Consider the following 26,504-nt stretch of genomic DNA (forward strand, 5'->3'; position numbering starts at 1 on the left):
ATTAAGGCCTCCAAGCAACTGGTCAGTTATCTAGGGCCAGCTATTCAGCAGATTTAGCTGAATATCATCAGCGTACTGGTGACAACTTAGATCAAAACTGCTGACCAGCTGTGTCAGAAAGTGCACATAGATGCTAAAGAGAATTGGGGTCCTACACACTAAAGAATAGTCCAATGAGGCCCTGTTCCCCAATGCTACCCTCTGTCCCTGACCCTGGAAAAAGGAGACTAGCCATTGCAAGGTTGTTCCTCTTATACCAGTGACAAAAGATCCTAAACAACTAGGTCAACACTGCTGTTAAATCAAGAACTAGCAGCACTGACTCATCTTGTTCCAACTGTCTCCAGAGATCATCTATGAGAGCAACCAAAGCTGATTCCATCTTGTAGCCAGGCCGGAAGTCAGATGGAATGGCTCCAAGACCAATGAGTCATCTGGGAACATCTGGAGCTGCTCTACCACCACTCTCTTAATTACCTTCCCCACAAACAGCAAGTCCAAAACTGGGTTGTAATTGGCTAGATCCAAACGATCTTTGATAATCCTATAGTAGTGTCAGTGAGACTAAAAGTAAGGTGTACAAGCAGGATGAAATCCACTTAGAAGTGGCATGATATGAAGTGATCAATAAACACTGTTCACCTAACAGCAGTTTTATTTCGGGACGATTGAAATCTCTTTATTGAGATAATAATAGTATGTATTGTTTACTTTCATTTTCTATGCTCTGCCTTGGACTGGAAGCATAAATATACAAAAATGAAGTTAATTATTGCCTTTGTAAATTATTCCCACCATGCATCATTCAGTTATTTTAATTGACTATAACTTTGTTTTGATTTTGCAGTACAGAACATTTGGGACCTGCTCTTCTTACTAAAGATAATGAGCAACAGTATAGGATATATTCTGAGAACCAACTGGCTGGGCATTAAAAAAGATTTGCAGCAAGCTGAGTTGCCAAGAGCCCCTATGGGGGTCACAGTCTTGCAGGGTTCACTTAGCACAGAACTGGATCACAGTGATGATAGCAAATGACAGTCAAGTCCTGTAAAATTAACACAGTATAGCAAATTCAGCCCCACACATCTGTTTTTAAAAGGGGATAGCAATACCTGATGGGTCATTTATAAAACTCCCAGATTCATGTGTGCAAGAGAAACGCTGGGTCATTTGATCACTGATAATCCAGTAACCTGGTTGTGATGTAGGACAAATTAGGCCATGAAACTACAGAGCTGTTCACAGTTGCAATCAAAAGTAGACAGAATGAAGAAAGGGATTCTATACATCTTCCTGCAAACAAATTCTATTTTTGGAAGAATACGAATGGACCTTTTAATTTCTACTCAAGATAGGGAAGAAAGTATGTTTGTGTTAGGTTCTGAATGGATGTGTTCAAAAAGGAGGAAGTGGGCCCTTTGGGAAAGGTCTCATTTCCAGGAGATGGACCTCCCTATATCTATGGACCCTCCAAATCATCCAAGTTTCCTGTATACACAATTCTCTTTCAATCTGTAACTCAAGCTCAGAGAACTGGGAGAAAATCCACAGTGCCCAATGGACAAGACCTGGGATACTTTATCAGTTCCATGTGCATTTTTCTGGTATATGGATTTTAAGCACTTTCTTGTAAGACATGATTTGACACTTGTTTTGATGGGATAGTAATTGTCACCTGAAGTCCACACCTTTTGGCAAAAGTTTGTTTACAAAAGTTTGTTTACAAAAAAATGGTATCATTACAAAAGTAAATAAACAAGTGATCTCAACAGGCCCCTTCTTATAGAAGGGAACCCCACTGACTCTTAACACTGTGTGACATAAGAGGAACAGGGAGAGAATCTTTCAGCCAAGATCTTTATAAAGATGCCTTTTGTCAGAAGCATATCAAACTGATTATCTTAATGCTTCTCAACAAGTTTCCTACATAATTAGCCCATCCTTTCTATGTGTGCCACACTCCTCAATAACAGAGCTATCATTATATTTTGATTTGATTTGCTGGACATATATTTATACTTAATTGGTATAATTTTATTCTCAAATGTACTGATGACACTCTGAATGTCATTTTCATGCTAGTATGTGTGTATAGTTATTACACATTAACTTAACTTAACACCATATAGACAAATTCTTCTCAAATACTGCAACTACTTTGAACTACTATTGATAATCTATTTCAGGATAGTTATTTTTCTTTAACCAAACAAAAAAAATCTTCCCATTTTTTAAAGAGAAGGAGACTGTGGGTTAGATCTAAGCTAAGTTTTCTATCAGTGTAATGTCTCTCTCCAGCCTCTCCCTGCTGTCAAGTCACAGCTGACAATAATGATCCCTGGTGGAGTTTTCAAAACAAGTGAGAAGCAGAGGTGGTTTGTCACTGCCTTCCTCTGCAGTCTTCCTTCAAGGTCTCCCTTCCAAGTACCCAGTTTAGCTTCTGAGATCTGATGAGATCAGGCTATACTATACCATTATATTTCATTTCCCTGCGCAACAAACTCCACAAAATGCTGCACTAGGAGATAGGGGACACTGAAAAATGATAGGAAATATGTATGCAGCCTCAAATGGGAAGGTAGAATTGGTGTAAATTGCCAATATAATTGGGATCCAACCCAGTACTAAGCAAATGTAGCATTAATCTTAATGAATGCATATTGAAAGTATAAAACATTTAAATATCCTTGGTGTGAGAACTGGAGTGGTACAAAACATGTATTTATTTGTATTAGAGAAACATTAGAAGATATGTAATTTATGGAATCCTTTAAGAAAGGAAAAAAATAGTCTTAAGGATACCATGATACCTGCCTACAATACGCTAAGTTTAGAGGATGCAATAATTTATTTTTAGAGGATGCAATAATTTTAAGTAACATTAGACCTCTACACAATTTAAACACAACTGCAGGATGCAGCCTGCCAACTAAGCAAGAATCATTGCACTCTGAGGTATAAAGCTATCATGCCTTAAACAGGGCTGTAAAAGATGCCCTTAACTCTGCTGCTGAAATAAAGAGGATTTTGCACCTCTTAGGGTTTACATGGAAATAATCTTGCTTTGTTACTGTTTGTTTAGTGTCTAATCTAAAGCTAATAACCTGACTGAAACTGGTTCTGCTTGCTAGCATATTGTTGATGAAAATCTCATTCCCAAGTGTGGTATATATCTCTCTTTCGAATTATTAAGAATTTTTTAACATGTATAACCAAAAGACTTATGAGCTCAATTGATGATAATGAACCACAGCTCAGTACTCTTAAAAACCAATGGCCAGTTCCCAAATGCCTTCAATAGTGAATCTTGTATCCTGTACCCAATTATACAGCGCTTTCAATGGAATTAACATACATGCTGCTGGGAGCAAGAACCTAGTCATAATCTGTGAAAAGATGAAACCCACTATTTACTTTTTGACATCCTGGAAGCTATGGTATGTATAATGGACAGCAGCAATTATGAGAATTTGAATTTTCACTCTTAATATCTCAGTGGAAGAACCAACTGCTCTTCAGTATCTTCGTCCCTGTATAAAGAAGTCTGGATAGTACGAAACTAGAATGCATTAATGTACAGACCTTCAGTCCGCAATATAAATCATCTTTATGTTCAGCAAGAATTGTCCAACAGCACCACTGATGTGTTCAGTTCAATGAACCTGGAAACATTTTTTGTATTTCTTCATTGAGCAAATAGGAGCAATATATCACAATCACTTTAAAAACACAAAATATATTAATTTATCAAGCAGAAGTTATCAAGCACACACTGCTACAGAAGTATAGTATTTCTCCCCTGTAGTGTTCATCAGTGTCTAATTCACATTAGATAAAGGGCAATGCTTCAAGCAAAGCATTAATTTTCCACTACAAGGCCAAGAAAATGTTGACTGCTACATAAATGATTTGAAAACCATAATTTCAAAGTCCCCTAAAACAAAATAAGGAGTGTTAATTAAGCATACTAGGTTTGATCTCTCCTGCACAGTTTTTATGTACGCATGTTTCATGATCTCCAACGTAGTCTTTTATGATGCGGGCACTTCCTGTCTTTTCATCAGCAGAAAAGCTGGTTGGATCCAACCCACTTATTCTACATTTCCCTAATGTCCTATAGTGATGTAACAACAGCATTTTATTTTGCTAATGAACATTAGTTCATTAACCTTAGTTAATGTGGATCATGAAAACTTAGGGCCGCATTAAATGTGATGGCATCCACAGGTTGGACCTGTGGATACTGCAACCACATTAAAACAATTTTAAAATGATGCAAGGGCTTGATCTTGATCAGACTTACAGAACGGCAGGCTGAAATGCTCATTCCAACCCCCCGCCCCCCAGCATACTGAAGTATCAAAATGGCTGCACACAGACCCTAAGGCTTTTCTGGCACTTGAGAAGGTGTGGGGTCAACAAGATCAGGGTTGGGATTTCCCAGAATTCTCCAATCACTTTAAAATGGCAACAGGATTCATGGGTCAAACCTATGGATGCTGTCACATCTTTGGCCCTAAATAAATTATATGAAAGTGGTTCTATTTCACCACCAGAGGTGAAGGCCCCTTCAGCACGGGCGGAATATGGCGCCCTGGGGACAGCAAAAACGCTGTCCCCAGGGAGCCATTCGCACAGGGGATGCAGCTGCTTCGCAGCCGGCTCCAAGGCGCCCTCCCCCCCTTCCGCCCTCTACCTACCTGTCCTGCGGCCCTCCGGCACGTCGCTGAGGCCTGGGGACATGCCTCCTCTGCCCTGCGACTCTGGAGCGGTCGTGCAGGGCAGGGGGCATGTCCCCTGGGCGACGCGCCAGAGGGCCGCAGGACAGGAGGGTCGCCCTGATGATGGCGCAGCTCTGCGCCGTTATCCCAGCTGGTTCTGGGACAGTTCATGCGACCCGACCCCTTCCACCTCCATGCGGAAACGGCCATAGTTTCTTGCTTATCTGATTATACCAGATAAGCAGAACTTGGTCTCTTTGAACTGGAAAAAGAGTCTCACTTGAGCAACTCAGGAAAAATCAGTTAGGTTCTACTGTAGCTGCCACTCGGTTGCACACAAATATTCAGAGACAAATGTAGTAGATTGTTTTCTCTACCTTTACCTAACTACCTACCTGTCTTAATCAACTGTCACAGAAACAGAACCTTTTCCAGGAATCTTTGGAGGCACTTCTCTTCTAATTATTTTTTTCTTCATGTATTATGCTTTAACATTAATTTTTTAAAAATGGAAGATTCGAGACATTTCACTTTGTTGTCAATGTGCAACTTTTGCCTTAACTGCATATTATTCCTTTTTTCTACATTCTTATTTAAACTCAGTACCACATTTTAACATCAAAATATAGTTTTAAAATGGTATAGCTGGATAAGTTTTTTGCATTCATCCCTTCCCCACGTGCACTTAATTCCTTAGCCATAGAACTTTTTGCCCATTCCTTGCACTGTTTCTGGAGTATAGTATCTCAATTTTAAATGTTTCATAATAATATTTAACTTTATATAAGTTTAGTTGAAATCAATGATCCTTGCTTGCAACTGCTTGTTTGTTTTTTAGATCGGGATGTCGGGATGTAAGAAGTCTTGAGCTTTGCTGCAATGAAACCCTACAACATTATTCAGATGACACTGCAATTGAAAACAATGTAGCAGCCAAACTACTACATAAAAAAGATCAAGTGTTATAAAATACTTCTGCACCAACAAGTATATTATACACCACATTTAACCTGTCAGATGCCTCATTAGCATCTTTGACTTTAAACTGGCAATCAAGATGCTATGCTCTATAGATATTCACTATAAATCTTTATACTGGATGCAAATACCAGGGGATGCCTTATTAGCATAAACTGAAGTATTCATATGTATTACATAGGTTTGAGATGTTGCAAGCTTTTAAACCACTATTTTATGTTGCTGGCTAGTACTGAATTGATCTACATCAATTTTAATTAGGATAGGACCAATTTCTTAACCAGTGTTTATCCTATCATTTCCATCCTCCTTTATGGAGAAGAATAGAGAAAATGTATATTGCTCCTCAGGTTTTCACAGCTGGGCACTGTTTATGAAGGAGAGATGAGTGAATTGGGACTACATTCATGGCAACCAAATTTCCCTATTTCATTTCTCTACAACATGGAGCTAAAACTGAAGAGGTAGAAAGAAACCAAACTATGTACTTCAACTAAATTTTTTAAAAATATTGTGATATAATCTTGATTTAGAATACGGTTATGGGCAAGAATTGATAAGCTGAAACACTGAATGGATGTCACAACAAAATGGGCTTTATTTAAAATGAGGAAGTTTTCAGTTTTCCCTGGATACACGGGGAAGAGAAAGGTCATGTCTGAATTCAAGAGCTTCTTGGCTCATTCTAGTTACAAACTGAAGTCTGCACAGCAGTCTTTAATGCTCTTAAACTGTTTCAATAACATTCATGTCCCTTAATAGTCCATCTTTGTCCAATCATAATAAATATGATATAATAGGCATCACTGAAACCTGGTGGGATGAATCTCATGACTGGAATGTAATAATTGAGGGGTACAACCTATTTCAGAGAAATAGATCAACTAGGAAATGCGGGGGAGTAGCACTATATGTCAGGGATGATTACACCTGTGAGCACGTCCATGACTTAAATCCTGGGAACCAGGTTGAGAGCATCTGGATAAAAATTAAAGGGGAGAAAAACAACAGTGATCTCATTGTGTGGGGTCTATTACAGACCCCAAGTCAGACTGAATAGTTGGATGATACCTTCCTGAAGCATATGACCAAACTTTCATAAAGAGAAACAGTAGTAATGGAAGATTTCAATTATCCAGATATTTCCTGGGAGTCAAACTCTGACAAGACTACTAGGTCCAACAATTTCCTCACTTGCCTTGCAGACAATTTCATGGTCCAGAACATGGTTGAGGCAACAGTTTTTTTTCAAATCTCCTCTCATATTACATCATACAAAATCATTAAAACAGGCTGTTAGAGCTAGACAGGCATAGGCTTTAGCAGGAATCTAACAAAAGCTGTTCCTCTCAGATCCTCAGAATTTGCTATTTGGAGGATCATTGTGCTAATTACTTGTATACATTGAGCAATCCAGAACAGTAAAGACCTACAACTCTATCCCCAATGAAATGACCTTTGATAGATGCAATAAAAATTTGGTAGATGCAATAAAATTAGACTATGCTCATTTAAAATGAATTAAATCAAGATGGTACATATCCTTTTGGCATGCCCAATTTATGCCTTTCACAGGAAAATGAACATTTCTCCTCTCCTTGTTGAGTTAAACGAAAATTCACTGGTGGGTGTGATGAACTACTGACTTAATAGTTTGAATAGTTTAATTAGTGAAAATGTTTCTAACTTTTTAATCTCTGTTATAGCCAAACGAAACCAACTTCCTTGAAGTGTTGGTAGTTTGAATTAATCTGTTTTATTAGGTCCTTAGTGATCAATCTTATTTAAGATTGAATCTTCTTTTTATGTTTTGTATATAAATCAGTTCCCTATCCATCTATCACAGAGTCCAGTGAACAGCCCTCCAGCTTACTGATCAGGACATCATGAGGAATCCTAGCAAAGGCTTTACTGAAATCCAGGTAAACAACATCAACAGCATTCCCTCTATCCAGTAAGCTTATCACTCAATTATAGATGGAAAGAAGGTCGGTCTGGCAGGATTTTCGGGGGACAAATCCATGCTGACTCTTGGATCACCAAGTTGTCCTTAAAATGTTTACAGGTTGATCCCTTTAAAATCTGCTCCAGGATCTTCCCTGGGACAGTATCTTCCCTGAGCTGTAGTTCCCTGGGTTATCCTTCATCTCATTTTTGAAAATGATGATAATATCTGTCCTCCTCCAGTCTTGTGGGACATCTCCCCTTCACCAAGATTTCTGAGAGATGATGGACAAAGACTCAGCAAACTCTCTAGTTCTTTCAGCACTCTTGTATGCATACCATCTGCCCCTGCAGATTTGTACTAATCCAATGCAGCCAGGTGTTTCTGAATTACACCTCTGTCTGTGTCAACAGCAGCCCAGATCTCATGCCTTGCCTACTACCATCTCTAGATGATCCTGTTCTTTTCTTCATAGAAAAAATGAGGCTTTCTCCTTGTCCTCTTTCAAAATTTCTCAATTTTCAACCAACAGTGGGCCTATTGCTTCCTTTATCTTGTGTTTGCTCCTCATGTATCTGAAGCTATTATTGTAGCAAGCCTTGCTGGCCAGCATCAGCTCACTGTGAGCTTTGGCTTTTCTAATCTACAATGCCTAGAAACCCACAGATATTTTTTGTTAGAGATATGCCTGTGCCTCTATTTCTTGAGCACTTCCTTCTTCTTTTTTAACTCACCATGGAGTTCTCTGTTCATCCATATTGGCTTCTTAGATACCCTAACATGTTTCCATCTTGTTGGAATAGTGATGGCTTGAAATTGCAAGAGCTCTTGTTTTAAGAGAGTCCACCCTTCACTTGTTCTTTCCCTTCCAGGTGGCTTGCCCATGGAATGACTCTCATCATACCTCTGGGTTTATTAAAATCTGCTGAACTAAAAGCTAACAAAGAAGTATGGCTTCAAACTTACCTTGTCCCCCACAGCAAAAGGACTTCTAGAAGGACATTGGCACTTCCCCCTAAGGGCCTCACCATCTTCACCCCATCCACAATCTCTTGACTGTTGGTCAATATTAAATCAAGTATGGCTCAGCCACTCGTAGCTTCGTCCACCATTTGATGAAGGAAGTTGTCAGCCAGGCACCTACATGACTATTGCATTTTGCATAGTTTGTATCCCAGCACACATTACAAAAGTCAAAGTCACCCATTGTGATGTTTCTTTTAATTACGGTTTCCTTTAGTTATTTTTTTACTATTATTGTCATTTTAATACTGTTATTTTTACAGTTGTCATTTTAATAATTGTTGAAAAATGTGATGCAGTAAGACTTGCATGTCAATATTTTAAATAACTATTAATATAGCATCTAGTATATACTCAAAAAATAAAGTTCACTAGAAAATGCATTGAAAATTATTTTAAAACATTAATATAAAATTAATATAGAACTTTTTAAAGAGATTTCTTCTTGACTGAGATTAACTCATCAAATTTCCAGATCATGACATTACTTAAAGGAATAGAAATTTAGGTTTCCTGGGAGACAGTGAATTAATCCTCACAGTCCTTATTTCGCAACAGAATGTTCTGATTTAAGAAAAATTCCTTTTCAACATCAGACGACCCAGCTATCAAGCCAAACAACAAACCCATTCTTCAGTGACTTTTGGCTGTTTCCTTCACATTTGTCCAAATTTTCCTTCATGTGCCTAATGTTTAAGTCCTACTCAAAAGAGGGTCAGAAAAGCCAAGTGTTAAGATTTTGGGGAGCTGTATAATTCCTAAACCAACTCAGTTCATGCAACTTGGAAAGGCAATGCAATGTTTTGTTTTGGAAATGTGAGGATAAAAATGGCTGCAGTTCATTCAAATAATTTAATCTATATTTTACTTTGTCTCTACAATATATGGTGGGAGATGTGTTTAAATAAGTATTGCTTTCAAACAGCTGAATCTTTAGATATAAAACCACTTGTACACATGGCATATTGACTATGAGCTCCTTTTGTAGCTCCTTCAGACATTTTTATAAAGTACAAGATGTATGTGAGCTATTAAAAGATATAATTCTGAAAAACAGACTTCTATGTGAGACGCCAATTCAAGGCAACAACATAAACAATAGTAACTTGTGTGCTGAAGTGAAGCATCTTCTTAATTTTGAGTAATGAAGATGTCAAGCCAAATGCTAGAGCAGTTTAACTTAATTAGGTGTCCTATTTTTCCAGGCAGCCTTTCATTTCCCATTGAAAACTCAGCTTGTATGCAAGGCAGCAAGAGCAATTTTGTCTGTAATGAATACCTTTGGGATTACACAGAGTAATCATTTGAATGCAATGCTGAAGACTGGTTTGAGTAACTAGTTTGGGCTTGCTGGGATGTCAGACATTGTGAGACTAACTAGATTAATCTAAAGCATATTATCATTATTGTTTCATCAGGTCAGAGGTCAATCAGTCAAAGTGACTTTATTGCAGGAGCCATTTGCCGTAAGGGACAGGTTCATAGTCATTTGCACAATAAGTATTAGATACTTTAACACCCATAGACAGATTCAGATCATCTTATTATTTAATACAGACAATAGTTAATTTTTTTTCTCATTTTGTTACTGCTGTCCTAGAGAATTTTTTGGAAAGAAGTTCATGCATTTGTTACATGCAAGCTATTTGTTATATTTAAAGAGGTGTACATAAAAGCAGACATAGTGTATTTCAAAGGACATCGTACAAGAGATATCCTTTAACCATCAAAACATAGATTGTGTCATTTGCAGCAAATAACATCTGGCATTATAAACTGCAAAGATATACAGTTCCTTAACTGAAAATTTATCATTGGATGATTATCTGTTTGCTTTCTTCATGATAAAATAATAGCTTTTGTTATTTTTGTTTTATTGCCTAACAGATAAGCCAACTACTACAACTAATAAAAAGTATAGAACACATTAGAGATGACATAGTGTTTAAATTAATGTATGTTTATAGTGAGGTGCAGTCTTCGAAGAAAAATACCTCTCCCACACTTCTTTGCACTATTGTACCTTAAATGGAATGAACCAGGCTACAATATGAAATCTGATTCATATGTTATAGGTAATAGACAGAAAGCCAAAAGCCTAAAAATAAGAAGTATATTTTTTGGCCACAAACACAACTAATCAACAATATATCCAGCAAACAAGCAAATGGGAAGAATCCATTGCTACTCTCCTTCTAACTCTTTATGCCTCTCATAATTTCTGCTTCATTATTTTGAAATCCTTGGAGCTATTGCTCTGATATGAGTGAGAATTCATTCCTAATTTCAAATGTGCACTAAATTATGTCTGAATATGTTAGTAGGACCTCTATGTTGAAAGTTCTAGCAGTCTAGAAATCAATGAAAACTGGCAATATCCATTCAATTGTGACATATGTTCAAATTAGTGACACAGTGTGGGTTTACTTCTTTCTAAACACAGTCAATGAACTCTTGACCCAATAAGCAACCTTGTACAGTTTCAAAAATGGTCACATCTGAGTGAATCACAGTTCCCTTCCTGGGTGACTTGCTTTTTCTCCTTATTACATAGATGGCATTACTGAGAGCTATGCACAATTGTCCGTGGGAAGTTGGAGGATAGAAAAGGCAATCTCTGATGTGTTTTAAGGCTGATGATTCTGATAACAGTATATATTTCAATATAATGCTATTTTAAATGTCTTCACATTGAAGTATAATAATTAATGATAACGCTATAGAATTTTTGGGGTAATAATCATTATGTGAATGGTGAGAGTCATTTAATAGCTGTCTAATATGCATAGCACTACATTAGATATTTGTCCCAAGAATATAGTATTTGCATATATGAAATATACACAGACCTAGCAGCAGCAAAATCTTTGGGGGCAAACTATAAGAATATAATTAATTTTTATAGTATAGTTATTCTTCTGGCTCATTTCCAAGCATGGCTTTCTGCAGAAAACATTTCAAGTCCAGAATTATGTTGTTTGCTTGCAGCAACATCACAAACACAGTAGAAAGCCATATGTTGCTACTTAGCAACTTAATACATAAGTCCCAAAGCATGTACTGATTTGAAAACTGAACAGAAATGATAATTGTCAAGTGATGCTGTGAGGCAAGTTGTCTTGGATTACCAAGCCATGCAGATGTTTGATGTTAAAGTTTTTTTCTGATTGACAGATTATTTTTTATTTATGTTGGCTTAAAAGTGATTAATTTATTTTAGAAATCTTAAAATAAAAAATAATGCCTGATAAATATGAACACATTCTGATAAACATAAGGAGTCTGGAGTTTACGTTTCTTGGTACATTCATCTCATTTCTCATGCTAAAATTTAAATGCGTGTATATTTTTCCTCTATGAAATCCATCTCTTTCCCAACTAAAATAACAGCAAGTGGAAGCAAAAAGCTATTAAAATATAATTTTTTTTTGGGGGGGGGAATATTTTATGTAACATACACAGGAGTTCAGCAAATATGATATTTTAATACCTCCTAGGATTTTTTCCAACATTCTGAGAAGCATTTAATTTACAAGTCATGTAAAACATGTAACCAGTTTTTTCATCTTCTTTAAAAAATCCTAAAGAAGTAAACCTTCATGTTCAAATATGCAGCACAGCTATCACTTCAGCAGAAAGAAAATGGCTCAGCTGGAAAACATGGAGGTGTGCTCCCTTGTTCAAAACTATTTAAGACAGACATAATGATTTTCTGAAAGGTAGCAGCTGCTTTGTAACAGCAATCATTCAGAGAGTTTGTACTTCTACAGTTTCAAACAAATTCAATTAGCCCTTGTGCTTCAAAGCCCTTAAGGCATGAACAAGAGGATGCCCTGTTGCTTTAATCTAACAGTGCTGCTGAACTTGTCAAGACAATTTGGGGATGTAAAGGTTAGGAATTTTTTTTCACATTTTAATCAAAAAATTTCATTTGAAACTACCTACAGAACTTACAGGGAGTTAAGGAAGTTCAGTCATACAAGTCAATTCCTCCAAAAGGCATAGTTAAAATAAATTCAGTGGCAGGCTGGTTAGTAATACATTGGAAACATACTCTTTCTGAGACAGGTTTTTTTTAATTAGTCATGCTAAAGGGGTTTGAGTAATGAGATACTTAAAATAAACATTAAAAATGAGTAGTTATACAGCTGCCCTTATTTGGATTGTACAGGCTAATCCAATATTGTCAAAATCTGGAAGCTAGGCAGAGTCAGTCCTGGTTCGTACTTTGATGAGATACCACCTAGCAAGTGCAAGGCTGCTATGCAGAGGCAGATGATGGTGAACCACCTCTGAACATCTCTCGCCTTGAATACCATATGGGTCACACAAAAATACCCCAAGGGCTGCAAAAAAGGCATACAGCTGTATTTAGCAGCTGCAAAGTACCACATACTGGACCCTAACAATCACCCACATAACAGAGCTTTGCCATCATATTGCACTCCAATCAAAATCCACTTCTGGAGTTTGCTGGGGGAGGGAGGGGAGAGAGATCTTTAGCTTGTATAACACAAATCTCAAACATTCTGATAACATTACATTTCATTAGGTCATTTTCCAAGAGTAACTATATAAAAATGTTTATCAGACAATCAAGAAATAATAAATTAAAATTACTGGGATTTTTTAAGCACAACAATAGTCTTCAATGCTTATATATCTTATGTCCATCAATATTAGAAATCCAGTGGCAGACGTTAATTATAACGATTTCTTCATGATATGTTCCCATAAAATTTAATTCCTTACCACCTCTTAAACAACAGGGAGAAATCCTGTCAAGATGTTGTTGTAATTGCAATTCCAAATCTTTATTAAAGAGTTAGAGGTCATGTTGGCAGATACTAACTAAAGAATTATAGTACTATTTAAAATAATTATATAAATAATTATCCCATACCCCAATCATGTATCATTTTGTGCATCAAACAGCGTCACAAAGGATTCTACTGATCTCCTATTGTTACAGATTAGCAGCTGCTGAGTGACATTAGGGTAAACTATGGTGAGGATCTACTGAACAGGATGTGTACGTGGTCATTCATGTACTCATCCCACAATGCAATGGGGTCACCTATGCTCTTACTCTAGATGATTATGCTTGCAATATCACATCACAATGTAAAGGCAATAAATATTTGCATAAAATTGCTTGTGCCAATACAAGTGATTTTCTGTGTCCGTTGTTCACATTCATACTTAGCATTTAACACACTCAAAGGTCCTCTGGAGAATGTGGAAGTTGATATCCCCATACTTTGTAACACCCCCCCCCCCCATAACATTATCTTTCCTTTCAGCTTTTGAACAGGAAGAAATCCAGCTAGCATGACCCGGATACCCTTAGATCATGGATATCACTATTGGGGTACTTGGGTATTGGCAGGGAATTCCACAGTTTAATAAATTGACAAGTAAATAAGTATTTAGTTAATTTTATTCACAGCCTTTTCCCCCAATGGTCACTCAAATCAGTTGTCATCAGTTGTTTCATTTCATCCACATAGCAACCTTGTGAGGTAGGTTAGGCTGAGAGAATGCAACTAGCTAAAGGTTATCTAATAAACTTCCAGGACAGACTAAGGATTCACTCCTGGGTATCATAGATCCTACCCCAACACTCTGATCACTATACAACACTGGTATGCCCTTTTGTCTGTTTTACTTCCCAACAATTTTGTTAGGTGCTTCTAAGTTATAGCATTATAGGAAAGGGGGGAAAAAGTTTCTTCTATCCACTGTCTACAACCCATTCATAATTTTATAAGCCTCTATCATGTTTCCCCTTAGCTATCTTTTTTCTAGACTGAAAATCCCAGACTTTCCTCACAGAAAAGGGGCTCCAGTACCATGATTACCTTGGTGCTCTTTTTGTACTTTTTCTATATATGCAATGTCCTTTTAGAGATATCATCCCAGACAAAGCTGCTCCGTAGCTTTATGCAATATGGGATGTTTTTATTTTCAGTTATTTCTTAATAATTCCTAGCATGGAATCTGCCCCTGTCACTGCTGACACATACTAGATTGACATTTTCATTGAGTTTCCACAACACCAACATCTCTTTCAAATAGTACATAACCCATCAGCATATATTTTACATTAGGATTTTTATCACCTTACAATTACTCATACTGAACTTCATTTGTCACATGATCGCCAAATATCCATTTGCCCAATTCAGAAAAATTGTCCTGTAGCTCTTCACAATCTACCTTGCTTTTTGCCAATTAGTATAATTCAGTATTGTGAAGAGATTGCATGCTGGGAGAAATTTTCAGGAGTGAACATTCTATCTGCGGCAGTTAGGGCAGTTAAGCTAAGCCTTCACACTGAGGGGATGGAAAAAAGCTCTCTCCACATATGTGCGTGTAGTTACGTCTGTAGACATTGTTTACCATTCAGCTTGAACTTGACATCTGAAACAAATGAACTATAACTACATACAAAAAGAGTTACTTAATTTAGTGTGTATGGTAACAAATTCAAGCTTCAAATACATTATTTTCCTTTTGCTTGTTTCTTAAGGAATAAAAGCCAATGCTACCATAGCTAACCATTTGTTGGGCATTAATTTATAGTCAGCTGTGATCTCAGATAGAATTGATTTTATACCAGGTGGCTATATGTTATATTTATAAATGCTGTTTAAATCATTGAGGAATATTTACCTCTCAATAAATGAAAAAAAAAATTTATTGGCTCTGAGTGCTTTGTGTCAACCAAAGCAGAATGCACGCAGTAGAAGAGAGTTCCTCTTGCTCTACAGGTATCATCTGCAAATTTGACTATTACACTGCCCAGTTCCAATTTGAATTACTTATGAACAAATTAATTAGCACCTGTCCCAATATTGATCTTTGTAGGACCCTGCTCCTCATGTCCCTCCATTATGAGAATTCTCCATTTATTCCTACTCTTGGCTTCCTGATAATTAACCAACTTTTAATCCATAAGAGGATGTCTTCTTATCCTATTGTTACACTATTACTACTAACAGTATTCAGGAATCTTTGATGATGTACCTTGTCAAAAACCTTTTGAAAGTACCAGATTGCCCTCATCCAAATGCTTCCAACAGACTGGTAAGGCAGGACTTCTCTTTGCAAAAGTGATGTGATTTTATCTCAGCAGACTTATTCCTTAACGTGCTTAATAATTTCCAGTTTAGTAACAGTTTCTACTATTTTACCTGGAACAGATATTAGGCTAAGAGTTATCTTAACTGTTAGGATCCCCTCTGGACCCTTTGTTAAAAATTGGGATTAAATTTGCTATTTTCAAGTTATCTAACACATAGGCCAATTTTAGTGACAAGGAAATCAACAATTTCTTATTTCAGACTTATTGGTTTCTTCATCTGAAGGTGTACTGTTAACAAATCGATGACTTATTGGTTTCTAGTTTGCCTAGTAGTCTTAGAACTTCGTCTCTTGACACTTTGGACTCATTTCTTCAGACATCTTTCTCAAAAACAGTGACTCTAGAATGGGTATATGCCCCACATTTGCCACAATGAAAACAGATGCAAAAATATTCATTTCATTTCTGTCATCTCCCCATCCTCCTTAAGGAATGTTTTCATAAGAAATGCAATAACCTTAATCTTCAACTCCAAAAGTGATAAGGAAAGCCACTTGTAGCACCTGTGGCTTATAATAATTAAGTTGTCTGTAGTCAGATAAACAAATAGCATGCACCTGTATAGATGATTTCCTAAAGGTAAAACAACTGCTTGTGAATGATCATGCTGGCAAAACAGCTGCCTGCATTCTGGAGAGCAAACAGGGTAGAATCTTCGACAACTGCCAAGTCTGGCGTTTTATCAGTGCTATCTCATTAGCTGGAAACAAGGCTTAAATGCTTTGTTTATAAATTATGATTATTTCTGATTGCAGCAGTTACTGATAGTGGCACTCATTTGCAATGCAACTCTTTGAATTTGTTTAATTACAATTTGAAACAAGGCAGAGAAGATTAATTAACCCACCTGGCTGACTGGCACATACTCCTGGCTCGGCTCTGTCATACTCATATACATATTCTCACCATCAAACTGTGAATGAAAGAAATATTGTTTACTTTAAATTGGGAACAGCAAGGTTTATTGTTTTTAGAATCAAATGACACAAAGTAGCTGTTAAACACACACACAAACACAGAAACAAAAAGCCCACTATAGACTGCTTTGAAAGACATGCAATTGAACATGTGCTTCTGGGTCTTTGATGTTGTCATCTACCTTATTGACCTGGATGTCAGTGATTAGGAGTAATTAGTGCTCTAGTAATTACAGCAAGCAATGAATGGTTTCCTTTCATCTGCAATCTGTTTTAAAACAAAATAGGTCATTTTGTGCACCATGTATACATATTGTTATTGATCATAACAAAGTGCTAAGTAGTTTTTTAAAAAAAAATAAGAGCACAGTAACAAAATAAGCCATAAACTGCTTCTTAAAAGAGTTTTTCAGTTGTGATAAAGAATAATTTTTAAAAATAAATTCAATCCTACTTTAATGAAACAAACATTTAGAAAATAAGGAAAACATTAGATGTTTGAAAAGGCAAAACATATCAGTGAAAGTTCAAAGATACACAAGATAACAGTTTGCTTGATGAGTTAAACCAAATTACTCTCCACATATTATGACTAAATTTTAAGTAGCAAATATGATAATGTTTTTGTAGGTGCCTCATGCCTAGATAATAGGATAATGTTCTACCATCTAGTGATCAAAGTTTGACACTTAGTACTTGTTATGTTTTCTGATAGTATCAATATATCTGATTCTGAACATGGATACTTGCCTAGATTAGATTATTGCAATGTGCACTAATTTAAATCTAGAGACTGTAATTAGACAAGGCAGATTTTTCAACAAACCTGAAAAATGACCCAGGTTTTTGCAGGAAAAATAATCTGAAATCTAAACAAAAAAACAAACAAACCCAATAGTAGAAACAGCCCCTGTAGTTCTAAGAAAAGGACGTCCTTTCAGTGGCCATTCTGGGAGTTGCTGGGCAACCACAAAAGTATTGACAGCCTTCAAGCCTATGGCCGTTTCCGCATGGGCAATGAATGGCGACCTGGAGAAGGTAAAAACGCCGTCTCCAGGCCGCCATTTGTACGGGGGGCGCAGCTGCAATGCAGCCGCGCTGCCCTCGCACCGCCCTCCCGGCCTGAAGCCAGCGTTTCCCCAGAGCGCTTCCCAGCGCTCTTTTTGGGGAAACGCCGCCGTGAAGCCGCTGCCGAGCGAACGGCGGTGGCTTCACGCCGCCTCCCACACCCGGCACTTACCTTGTCCCCAGGCCTCCGGCGCATTGCCGAGGCCTGGGGACACGCCCCCCTGCCCTGCACCGCTGTAATGTAATCTATTTTGGGTCTCCAAGAAGAAAAGCAGGGTATAAATGAAATAAAAAATAATAAACATAGCTCTAGATTCATGGTGGCGAACCTATGGTATTCCATATGTTCATGATCTACAATTCCCATCAGCCCCTGCCAGCATGGCCAATTTAAGAAATCTGGGACTGATTTCAGCTAGGGTAGTGATTCACTATTAGTGCCATAGGTTCGCCACCACTGCTCACAAGGACTCACAAAAAGTCAGTTGGTTGGTGAGTGGGTAGGAGAGAAGGAAGCAGGGAAAAGTAATGTCATGAGGGTTACCCACAGAAGGGGAAGAGGAAACAGTGTGGGGAGGAGAATTCAGGGGAAAGGCAGTCTACTGCACAACATGGTTAGTATTTTTCTACAGAAAGTCTGCCAAGGGAAGGGGGGGGGAATCTGAACACAAGGGGCAGATAAAGGTAGGTTAGCAGGTGGATGAAGAGGAGAGAAGGAAGCAGCAAAAGGGGGAAGGATATGGGCATGTTCAGGAAAATAAAGAGGAAATAGTGCAACTTGAAAAGAAGTTAACTCTAGCTTGAGCCATCCAGGTCATCTCAGGGATTCCCACCAAAACATTTACTTTTTGACACACCCATTTGTACTAATAGTGAATCACTACCCTAGCTGAAATCAGTCCCAGATTTCTTAAATTCACATCTTCTGGTTTATACACCTGATTAGCTTGATATGCTATATTCAGACATTGGATGCTTGTCTGAACCTGTGCAGGCATTCAAATGCAAAGCTAATGCTAGCTGAAAGTTCTGAAAACCTTTTGTTATGCAGAAATGAATGCAGTAATTCATACATAATAAATTAGATCTGACAAAGTTTCTTTTCATATTAAATTGATCCTGCATGAACAATTAAGTGAAACCAACAACAACCAAAAACCTAGAAATAAACCCATGCCCTTGTTTTTAAGATCTTGAAGCAAATGGAAGAAGATATATTCCTTTTAAACTATTGTCTCTAAAATCACAGTAAACTTCTCAACTAGAAGGAACCGGTTGAAAGGAATCTATGTTTTCCAAATATGAAAGGTTGTATCTAACCTTTTTTCTCCCACTAACACTACAGCCTTCCTACAACACAATAACTTATTTACTGACAAAAAGATCCTTGACTGGCAGGACACATCTCTTCCATTCGCAGAATGTTTCTTGTGATGAAAGAAAACTTCAGGGTTAACATAAAGAAAATACTGTTCCCAATTTTTTTTGCCATTTTTGTAAATTTTGTTTGTAATTTAAGCATCTATACTACTCACATTTACTGGGAGTAAAACTTCATACGTAAAGGATGACTTATTTCTAAGTAACAATCTCCACTTTTCCATGAAGACAGTCAGCTTTCTCTGCCTGCCTGCCTGCCTGCCTGTCTGTCTATCGCTTAGAGTTCCTCCTCAAATGAAGACAAGGGCCACTTCCGCACGGAGGAGGAAGGGGTCGGGTCAGCGTAGTCCACGCCGACCTGACCCCCCATGCGAATGGTCCCAGAATCGGCCGAGACAACGGCGCAGAGCTGCGCCATCGTCAGATCAACTTACCGGTCCTGCGGCTTTCCGGCACGTCGCCGAGGCCAGGGGACATGCCCCCCTGCCCCGCGCGACCGCTCCAGAGTCACAGGACAAAGGGGGCGTGTCCCCAGGCCTCGGCGACGTGCCAGAGGGCCGCAGTACAGGTAAGTCACCCGGTTGTGGGGGGAGGGAAGGCGCTTGGAAGCTACTGCTGTTCACACGGCAGCGGCTCCAAGCCGCCGTTTCCCATAAACCTCTGCTGCTGCTTGAGGTTGGGAAATGCCAGCGGCTACGCGCCCGATTGGAAGCGGCGATGCGGAGGGCAGCAGCTGCCATGCTTGAAGCAGCTGCGCGCCCCTGTCGCAGTGAAATGGCTCCCTGGGGACGGCATTTTTGCCATCCCCAGGGCGCCATATTCCGCCCGTGCGGAAGGGGCCTTAGATAAAATGTACTAAATAAATAATTTGAATCACAGCCACAGAGTTTAATTACTCCTCAGACAAAGATACACTAGCTATTCACTCCTGTGTGATGTTAAAATGACTACTGCTAGATCCTGGGCTTTTCCAGTGACTACTCACATTTGATAAAATGTCCTTCTTGAAGCTGCTGCAAAAGCTTTCTGCTTTGTTGACATTCTTCTAGTTTTGCAAGGAGAAATTATTTATGTGGGCTTCTGACACTGTCACCTAATATTCTAATTATAGCTGTTTCTGCACAGTCCAAATATCCAAGATTGAGCAAGAGAAATATCCTGGTTTGGTCAAGAAGTTCACATGATTCCCAATCCTAAAACAGATTTGTCCCATGATATTTCCCTCATCCCGGGATTTTCAAAAAACATTAAAATGATGATCTTTTCCCACAATCCCACGTTGAATCGCTTCTGTGTGAAGGCTATGGGAGCAAAACCAATTTATTTTCCCCACCCCACCACCTGATCTCCCTGCCTTACATCATGTTACCTTGTTCCAGCTTGCTGTCGCCAAGTGCCGCTAGCTGAGCTGCAGCCAGCCTAGTCCTGCAGCTCCCAGCTCACATTCCCAACAGGATCCTGCTGGGCAGGATGCTCTCCAAAGCCCCAAACACCAGTCAAATGTTATTTGGTATATCAGGGGAGGGGTGTCTCATGTTGTGGTTTCCTGCACACCTTTAAATGTGGATGAGACATAGTGCTCTACCCAGAATTGGTCAAAAAATTTTACTTTGTATAGCACAACGTGCTTGCCACGTTGCTCACTGCACCAGCTCCTTTCCAAAGCTAGAGAAAAGGGGTTTTCTGACCCTCCTAATGCTAACAGTGGTACTATTGTTGAAGTGTTTCTAACAAGAACCCCATCAATGCAGAATTGGAATTAAGAGGCAACAATCTTGCAAACGAAGACACTTCCCTTGTTCCCTATAAAGACTGCCTGTACAGAAACTTACTAGCTGACTAAAGTTCTATAGCACAGTTATTCAATGCATGTGTTGTGTATCTGTTGTGGTATTTATGAGAGAAGCAGCAAAAGCATGAACTGTACTTAATTCCACCGTTCATTCTTTAAAGGCCATTCCTTTCTTCCAAGCATATTAATGCCGACTCTGCATATCTGGCAAAATTCTTACTGTCCTACTACATTTTATTCTTGAAAGGCTATTCTCCAAAAAGTGTTAAATCCCTCCACATAGATGCTAAAATTAAAGTATAAAACAGTGATAACTGTGAATTTCTCTAAACCTAAATACATGCAAACTCTCCAAGTCATCTGTGTTTCTTCACAATGATGTTCTATATTAAGTTGTGGTCACAATATACAAGGTGTCATATTAAAAAAAGGAGATAAACTAAATAGATGATTATATCATGGTGATGAGGTGGTATAAACTTAAATATGCCCTTCTCTTAGTGAGAACATTTTGATTACTTATGCCTTGTCATTTTCTGACAGCACAAATTTTTATATATGTCAAGGAAGCTCTTTATGTTTCTTTATATGGTCATTAAATTAACATTGTGACAGACTTAAAATATCCAGATCTCTGAAATGTATTGGAAACTTGGAAAAATTCCAAAGCCATTGTTTTCATTCTTCTATCCAAAAAGAGCAATTGGTTTGTTTAAAGTAATGGTTTATCAGTTACTTCTGACCCCAGTTTAATTTTTAAAATGCTAGAGCTTTTAGCACTATGTTGCAATTTATCATGAAGTACCACATTACAGAATTGCAAAACAACCCCAAAAAAGCCATGAAATATAATCACCATCTGATTTATGTCTATTTGTATATGTAGAAATGATACACAATTGTTTTTATCCTATCTTAACTATAAACCACTAATCCTGAAAAAGCTTTCAAAGTGGTTGGCTTTTTTTAAAAAAGACCCAAATGCACAATGAACAATTTCTGGGGATTTTAATGACAACAAAGAATGACGTTTGTAAGTCAGAGCTGGTAAAATATAGATAAAGTAAAGATGGATTGCAGAAGTAAATCATCTAGTGATTAGACTAAAGAAAAAAATGATCTCATTATGGAACCTGAAACCATTATAGTGAAACAGAGCAGCTTTGTAAATAATGCCATTATTAAACTGAATCAGTTTTCTCTTGTAACTTGGCAACACTATATAATTTATGAAATGGCATGACATTTCTAAGTATAAATGAATATAAAAACTTTACCTGGCTCCTAAAACACTCATTTGTGAAAGTACTTTTAAAAATCCCATCCTAGTTTCCTGTTTAAAAGGCAGTAAATTCATAATCCAGAACTGCAGGAACTAGTTTGAAACTGAAATATAAATGCTAGCATAATTTCTAAGACTGTAAAATCTGAATTGTTCTTTTATGTCACTTTGATTCCATCTTATTCCATAAAAATCTGTAGGCACTATAATAATACTAATCAAACCCTAATAAAACATAATAAAAACACTGAGCAACAAAGACAATAATCCTAAATACCTCTCTACATTCTAACTCAGATCCCCTAAAACTCACCACCAGTGACATCCCACTTTCACAAATGTGGCCATCGGATCAATTCAAGCTTTATGTAACCTCCAAAAATAGTGGCAGCATAGGGCTTTTCCCAATTTTGTCAGAGAAATGATTTTACAAAGTGGGAACTATAACTGAAAATGCTACAGTCCAAGAGAACACTATTTTAACATGTTTATAATTTTCACGTATTTATTTACATTGGTTTTAGCCCACTTTTTTCACTTTTATTCAGGACACAAGGAGGATTACACTGATATTATATTCAATAAAACGTGCCCCAGGACTTACCCTGGAGGCGCTATTGCAGCAGGAGAGGAAGGAGCATAATGCCCTCCTTCCCTCGGCCAGTTTAGCACCTGTCACATGGCCAGGAACTGTCATGTGACAGGGGCCGGGCAAGCCTTTAAAGGCTGAGTCTAGCCAGAGGATGGCCTCTTTCAAGGCCAGGGATGGGAAAGACCCTCCCACTCACCCATTGTTGAATGTTTTAGTTGTGGGTTATGCTTAGATGTTTGTATAATGTTTTGTCTCAGTTCTGTGACTGTTGGGGCATAGGAGCACATCCTTTTCAGGAAGGCAGAGCTTGCATGCCGGACCTTCGCACGTTGGGGGCCTCCATAAGAGATCTGAGGTAGTGGAGAGCTCAATAGTGCACACCTTGGGGCCATGCAGAGAGCGCGCTACCCAGCAGGAAGGGGTATCACAAAATGGGTATGTGCCCAAGTGGCACCTAGTAACTTTCTGTTCCAGTTCCCTTGGGGGATGTGCCTTCCTTTCTTCACCCCGTATCACTTGCATGGTCCCAGCTTGCCACCTCACCTGGCCCCAGCTCACCCAACCAGCCACTTCACCCAGTCCGCTCCTTCCTTCTATCCCCCTCTTGCACCCAGCCTGCCGCCAAACTCCCCCCACCCCTAGCGGCGGCAATGGGAGAACATACCCTGGGAGGCATTTTGCAGTGGTATGCCACTGTATATGTCCCCAATAAAATACTACAATAATAATTCATGGTGCCCTAAAATAAACTATGGAAGGATGGGGTAATCAACATTCAAACATTAATGCCTGAGTGAATCTCAGAATTATCCTCTTTCCGTGTAGTGTACTGGCTGAATGATGCAGTTCTAAACTCAGTAGTCAAGCAAAACAGAACCAAGCAGAGAAGAATGACAGTCGAAATATAGCAAATATATCATGGATGGGTCACCTGCCATATTGTCTTGAGTGAGGATGTGGGCATGCAGAGATGAACTATGCTCTACATCAATGGGATTTCATCTTTCACTAGCCTTTAGGGTTAAATACATGATCAAAAGTTCTGAAATACTCAATAAACTATTTATTGAATGCAGACCAAACTTGTCAGAGACACATAGTTCGAGAAGACAGGTAAAAATAAAATTACTTCTCAATTCAAAGAGATGTATTCAGCTTTTTTTAATATATTATATTTATAAATATAATATATAAATAATTATTTATTATAAATATAATATGGACTAACTCTATTGAATGCCAAATATTTGGCTGTGAACATCCTACAAACAACCCATATTATTTTAAAAAGTATTTTGTAAAAGGGTGTATATCAATTGTATTCAGACTTACCAAAACTGGAGATATTTTAATTAATATTGTAAGCAATTTTGAAACAAGAGCAAAGGCAGGATATAAACAATAAATAAATGTTATACATCAAAAATGTTGACATGTTGCATCCTCTCTTAGAACCTGATGAACTTTTCAATTTCAATTAGCTTTAAGTAATTAATTTCCTTTCTGTATTTGTAGAAAAGTTTGTATAGCACAAGGAAGATAAATTTCAAAGTTCTGTACGTGTATTGGGGCTAGTAGAAATATATATTTATTGGAAAATAAGGATAAAGCCGCAAGTACCAGTTATGAATAAGATGTCAAAATGCTAAATAAGTGAGTCAAACACAGCATGGATACAAAAATGCCTATTAAGGAAACTAGTCTACATCACTCTAATAGCTGTTACTCAGCATTCCAGTTCTGTTCCAATTTAGTAGCATTCAGCTACAGTGTGACAGGAAAATATAAATTGAAAAGTTGACTTGAGTGATGGAGGCAATGCAGTGGAAATGTAATGTCTCTCTTCCCTGATCTTGAAGAGATTTCTTGAGCTCAAGATTCCAGTCCAATTGGCTTTGGAAGCATAATTGCTTGTGGGAAAGAGCACTAGCAGAATTGAAACTCTGAAAGACTAGCCTTCCTCCTTCCCTAACTATACACAAATGAATAGTACTACTGACATAGTATGGCAGATCAATTGATGAAGCACTGTAGACAACAGCAACCAATGTGAGAATATTCTAGAGGAATAGGTGTAATGCAATGAAGGAAAAGGGACTCTTCCTGTCTCTCATTGGAAATACTCAACACATGCAATTAAGCAGGCATCAGTTTACCAGCTCAGTTCAGTTACCTTTATTAGGCATAAATTAAAATTAAGGTTAATAAAAAAATGCACATTGAACAATACATACAGAATGACTAATTGTTGGGTACAATTAATGTTAAATTAATGCTAAAAATGTTGCTACACTATTAGTGCGTTGAGGACAAAGGTAATTTAGGAGCAACCGGATCTTAGCTTTATCAAACAGTACAAGACTCGAGTTTAAAAGTGGTTCAAGATACAGTCTCTGGAGTTGAAAGTGGTGAATACAGTAAAGAAGTATGTGTTCCATTGTTTCAGTTTTGTGTTGGGAGCATTGGCAGTATTTCTCGTGAAATGGAACACGGCAGTATCTTCCACAAGTGACCGCTGAAGGGAATATGTTGAGATGGGCCCACATAAAGCTATGACTTAAGAAGGGGGATAAGAGATATGTGAAATAGTCAGGCCTAAATCCACATGGTAAGAACCTGTGAATTATTGATGAGCATGATCTTACAGGTAGCGATATCATTGTTTGTTTTTCTGTGTCAAGGGCTCTTTGTTTCATAGTTTGGAGAATCTGGATCTCGTTTAGATTGGAAAGGGAATCCAGGGAGAAACCTAGGCCCCTTCCGCACATGCAAAATAATGCATTTTCAAACCTCTTTCACAACTGTTTGCAAGTGGATTTTGCTATTCCGCACAGCTTCAAAGAGCACTGAAAGCAGTTTGAAAGTGCATTATTCTGCATGTGCAGAATGAGCCCTAGAGTCTTAATTTGGTTGAATACCAATAAGTCCCAACTGGAGTGGTAAGAGTCTGCCAACATATGCCATAACAAACTACTGGGTTTAGCTCTGAAATGGAAGTGTGTCCAACATTTCATGGTCACTATCCAAACTCTGGATGAAATAAGGTTTAGTCCCAGTTCCAAGCAGAAAGTGTAGTAAGCTACACAATTAGGTAGACCTAGAAGGGCATGGAGAAATATAGATTGGATTTTTCTCAGTTCTTTAATTGGTCCACCTATCCATATTGGGGTGCTGTATAACAGCTTAAGAAGAAGATTTTGATTGCAGGTGGTGTGTACTGGCCCTCTCTGGTAAAAAAAAAAGATGTTTAGTTGCAGCAGTGTTGGGTTTGGCTAGTGTTTTTATGTACTTAAATTGGGACGTCCATTTCAGGTTGTGCTGATCTTATATGTCAGACTTGCCTAGCTTGGTTGGTGCACCTTTTCCCACAAGGGTGGTGAGAATGAGGAAGCTTTCAAACTTTTAAATTAGAGAGTCAATCTTTTTTAGTAGGAATTGTAAAGTCTGTGCTATAAGGGAGGACTGATCAGCCAGTTCAAAGTACATTTTGGTAAGAAAATTCTCTTCTGTGGGGGAGGAATTCCTTGTCTCCATGGTCTGAATCTAAGCCATTATTGTCAGTTTGCTGAGCTAAACGAACAGACGTTTCCAATTGCTCCTCATTTTTGAACTTTCCTCTAAAGGTGAAAATTAGTTTTGGATATGAAATACTGCTA

General features: G+C 38.1%; 1 protein-coding gene across 1 annotated transcript in view; it reads right to left on the bottom strand.

Annotated features, from left to right (window-relative positions):
• TOX (thymocyte selection associated high mobility group box) overlaps positions 1–26,504 on the bottom strand; it is a 245,074-nt gene that overhangs the window by 100,585 nt on the left and 117,985 nt on the right. The window contains exon 2 of the mRNA XM_048507453.1: positions 16,665–16,730. Coding sequence (XP_048363410.1) covers positions 16,665–16,730 — 66 coding nt within the window. The remainder of the gene's footprint in view (positions 1–16,664; positions 16,731–26,504) is intronic.

Source organism: Sphaerodactylus townsendi, linkage group LG09, assembly GCF_021028975.2.
Source record: "Sphaerodactylus townsendi isolate TG3544 linkage group LG09, MPM_Stown_v2.3, whole genome shotgun sequence".
Lineage (NCBI taxonomy): Eukaryota > Metazoa > Chordata > Lepidosauria > Squamata > Sphaerodactylidae > Sphaerodactylus > Sphaerodactylus townsendi.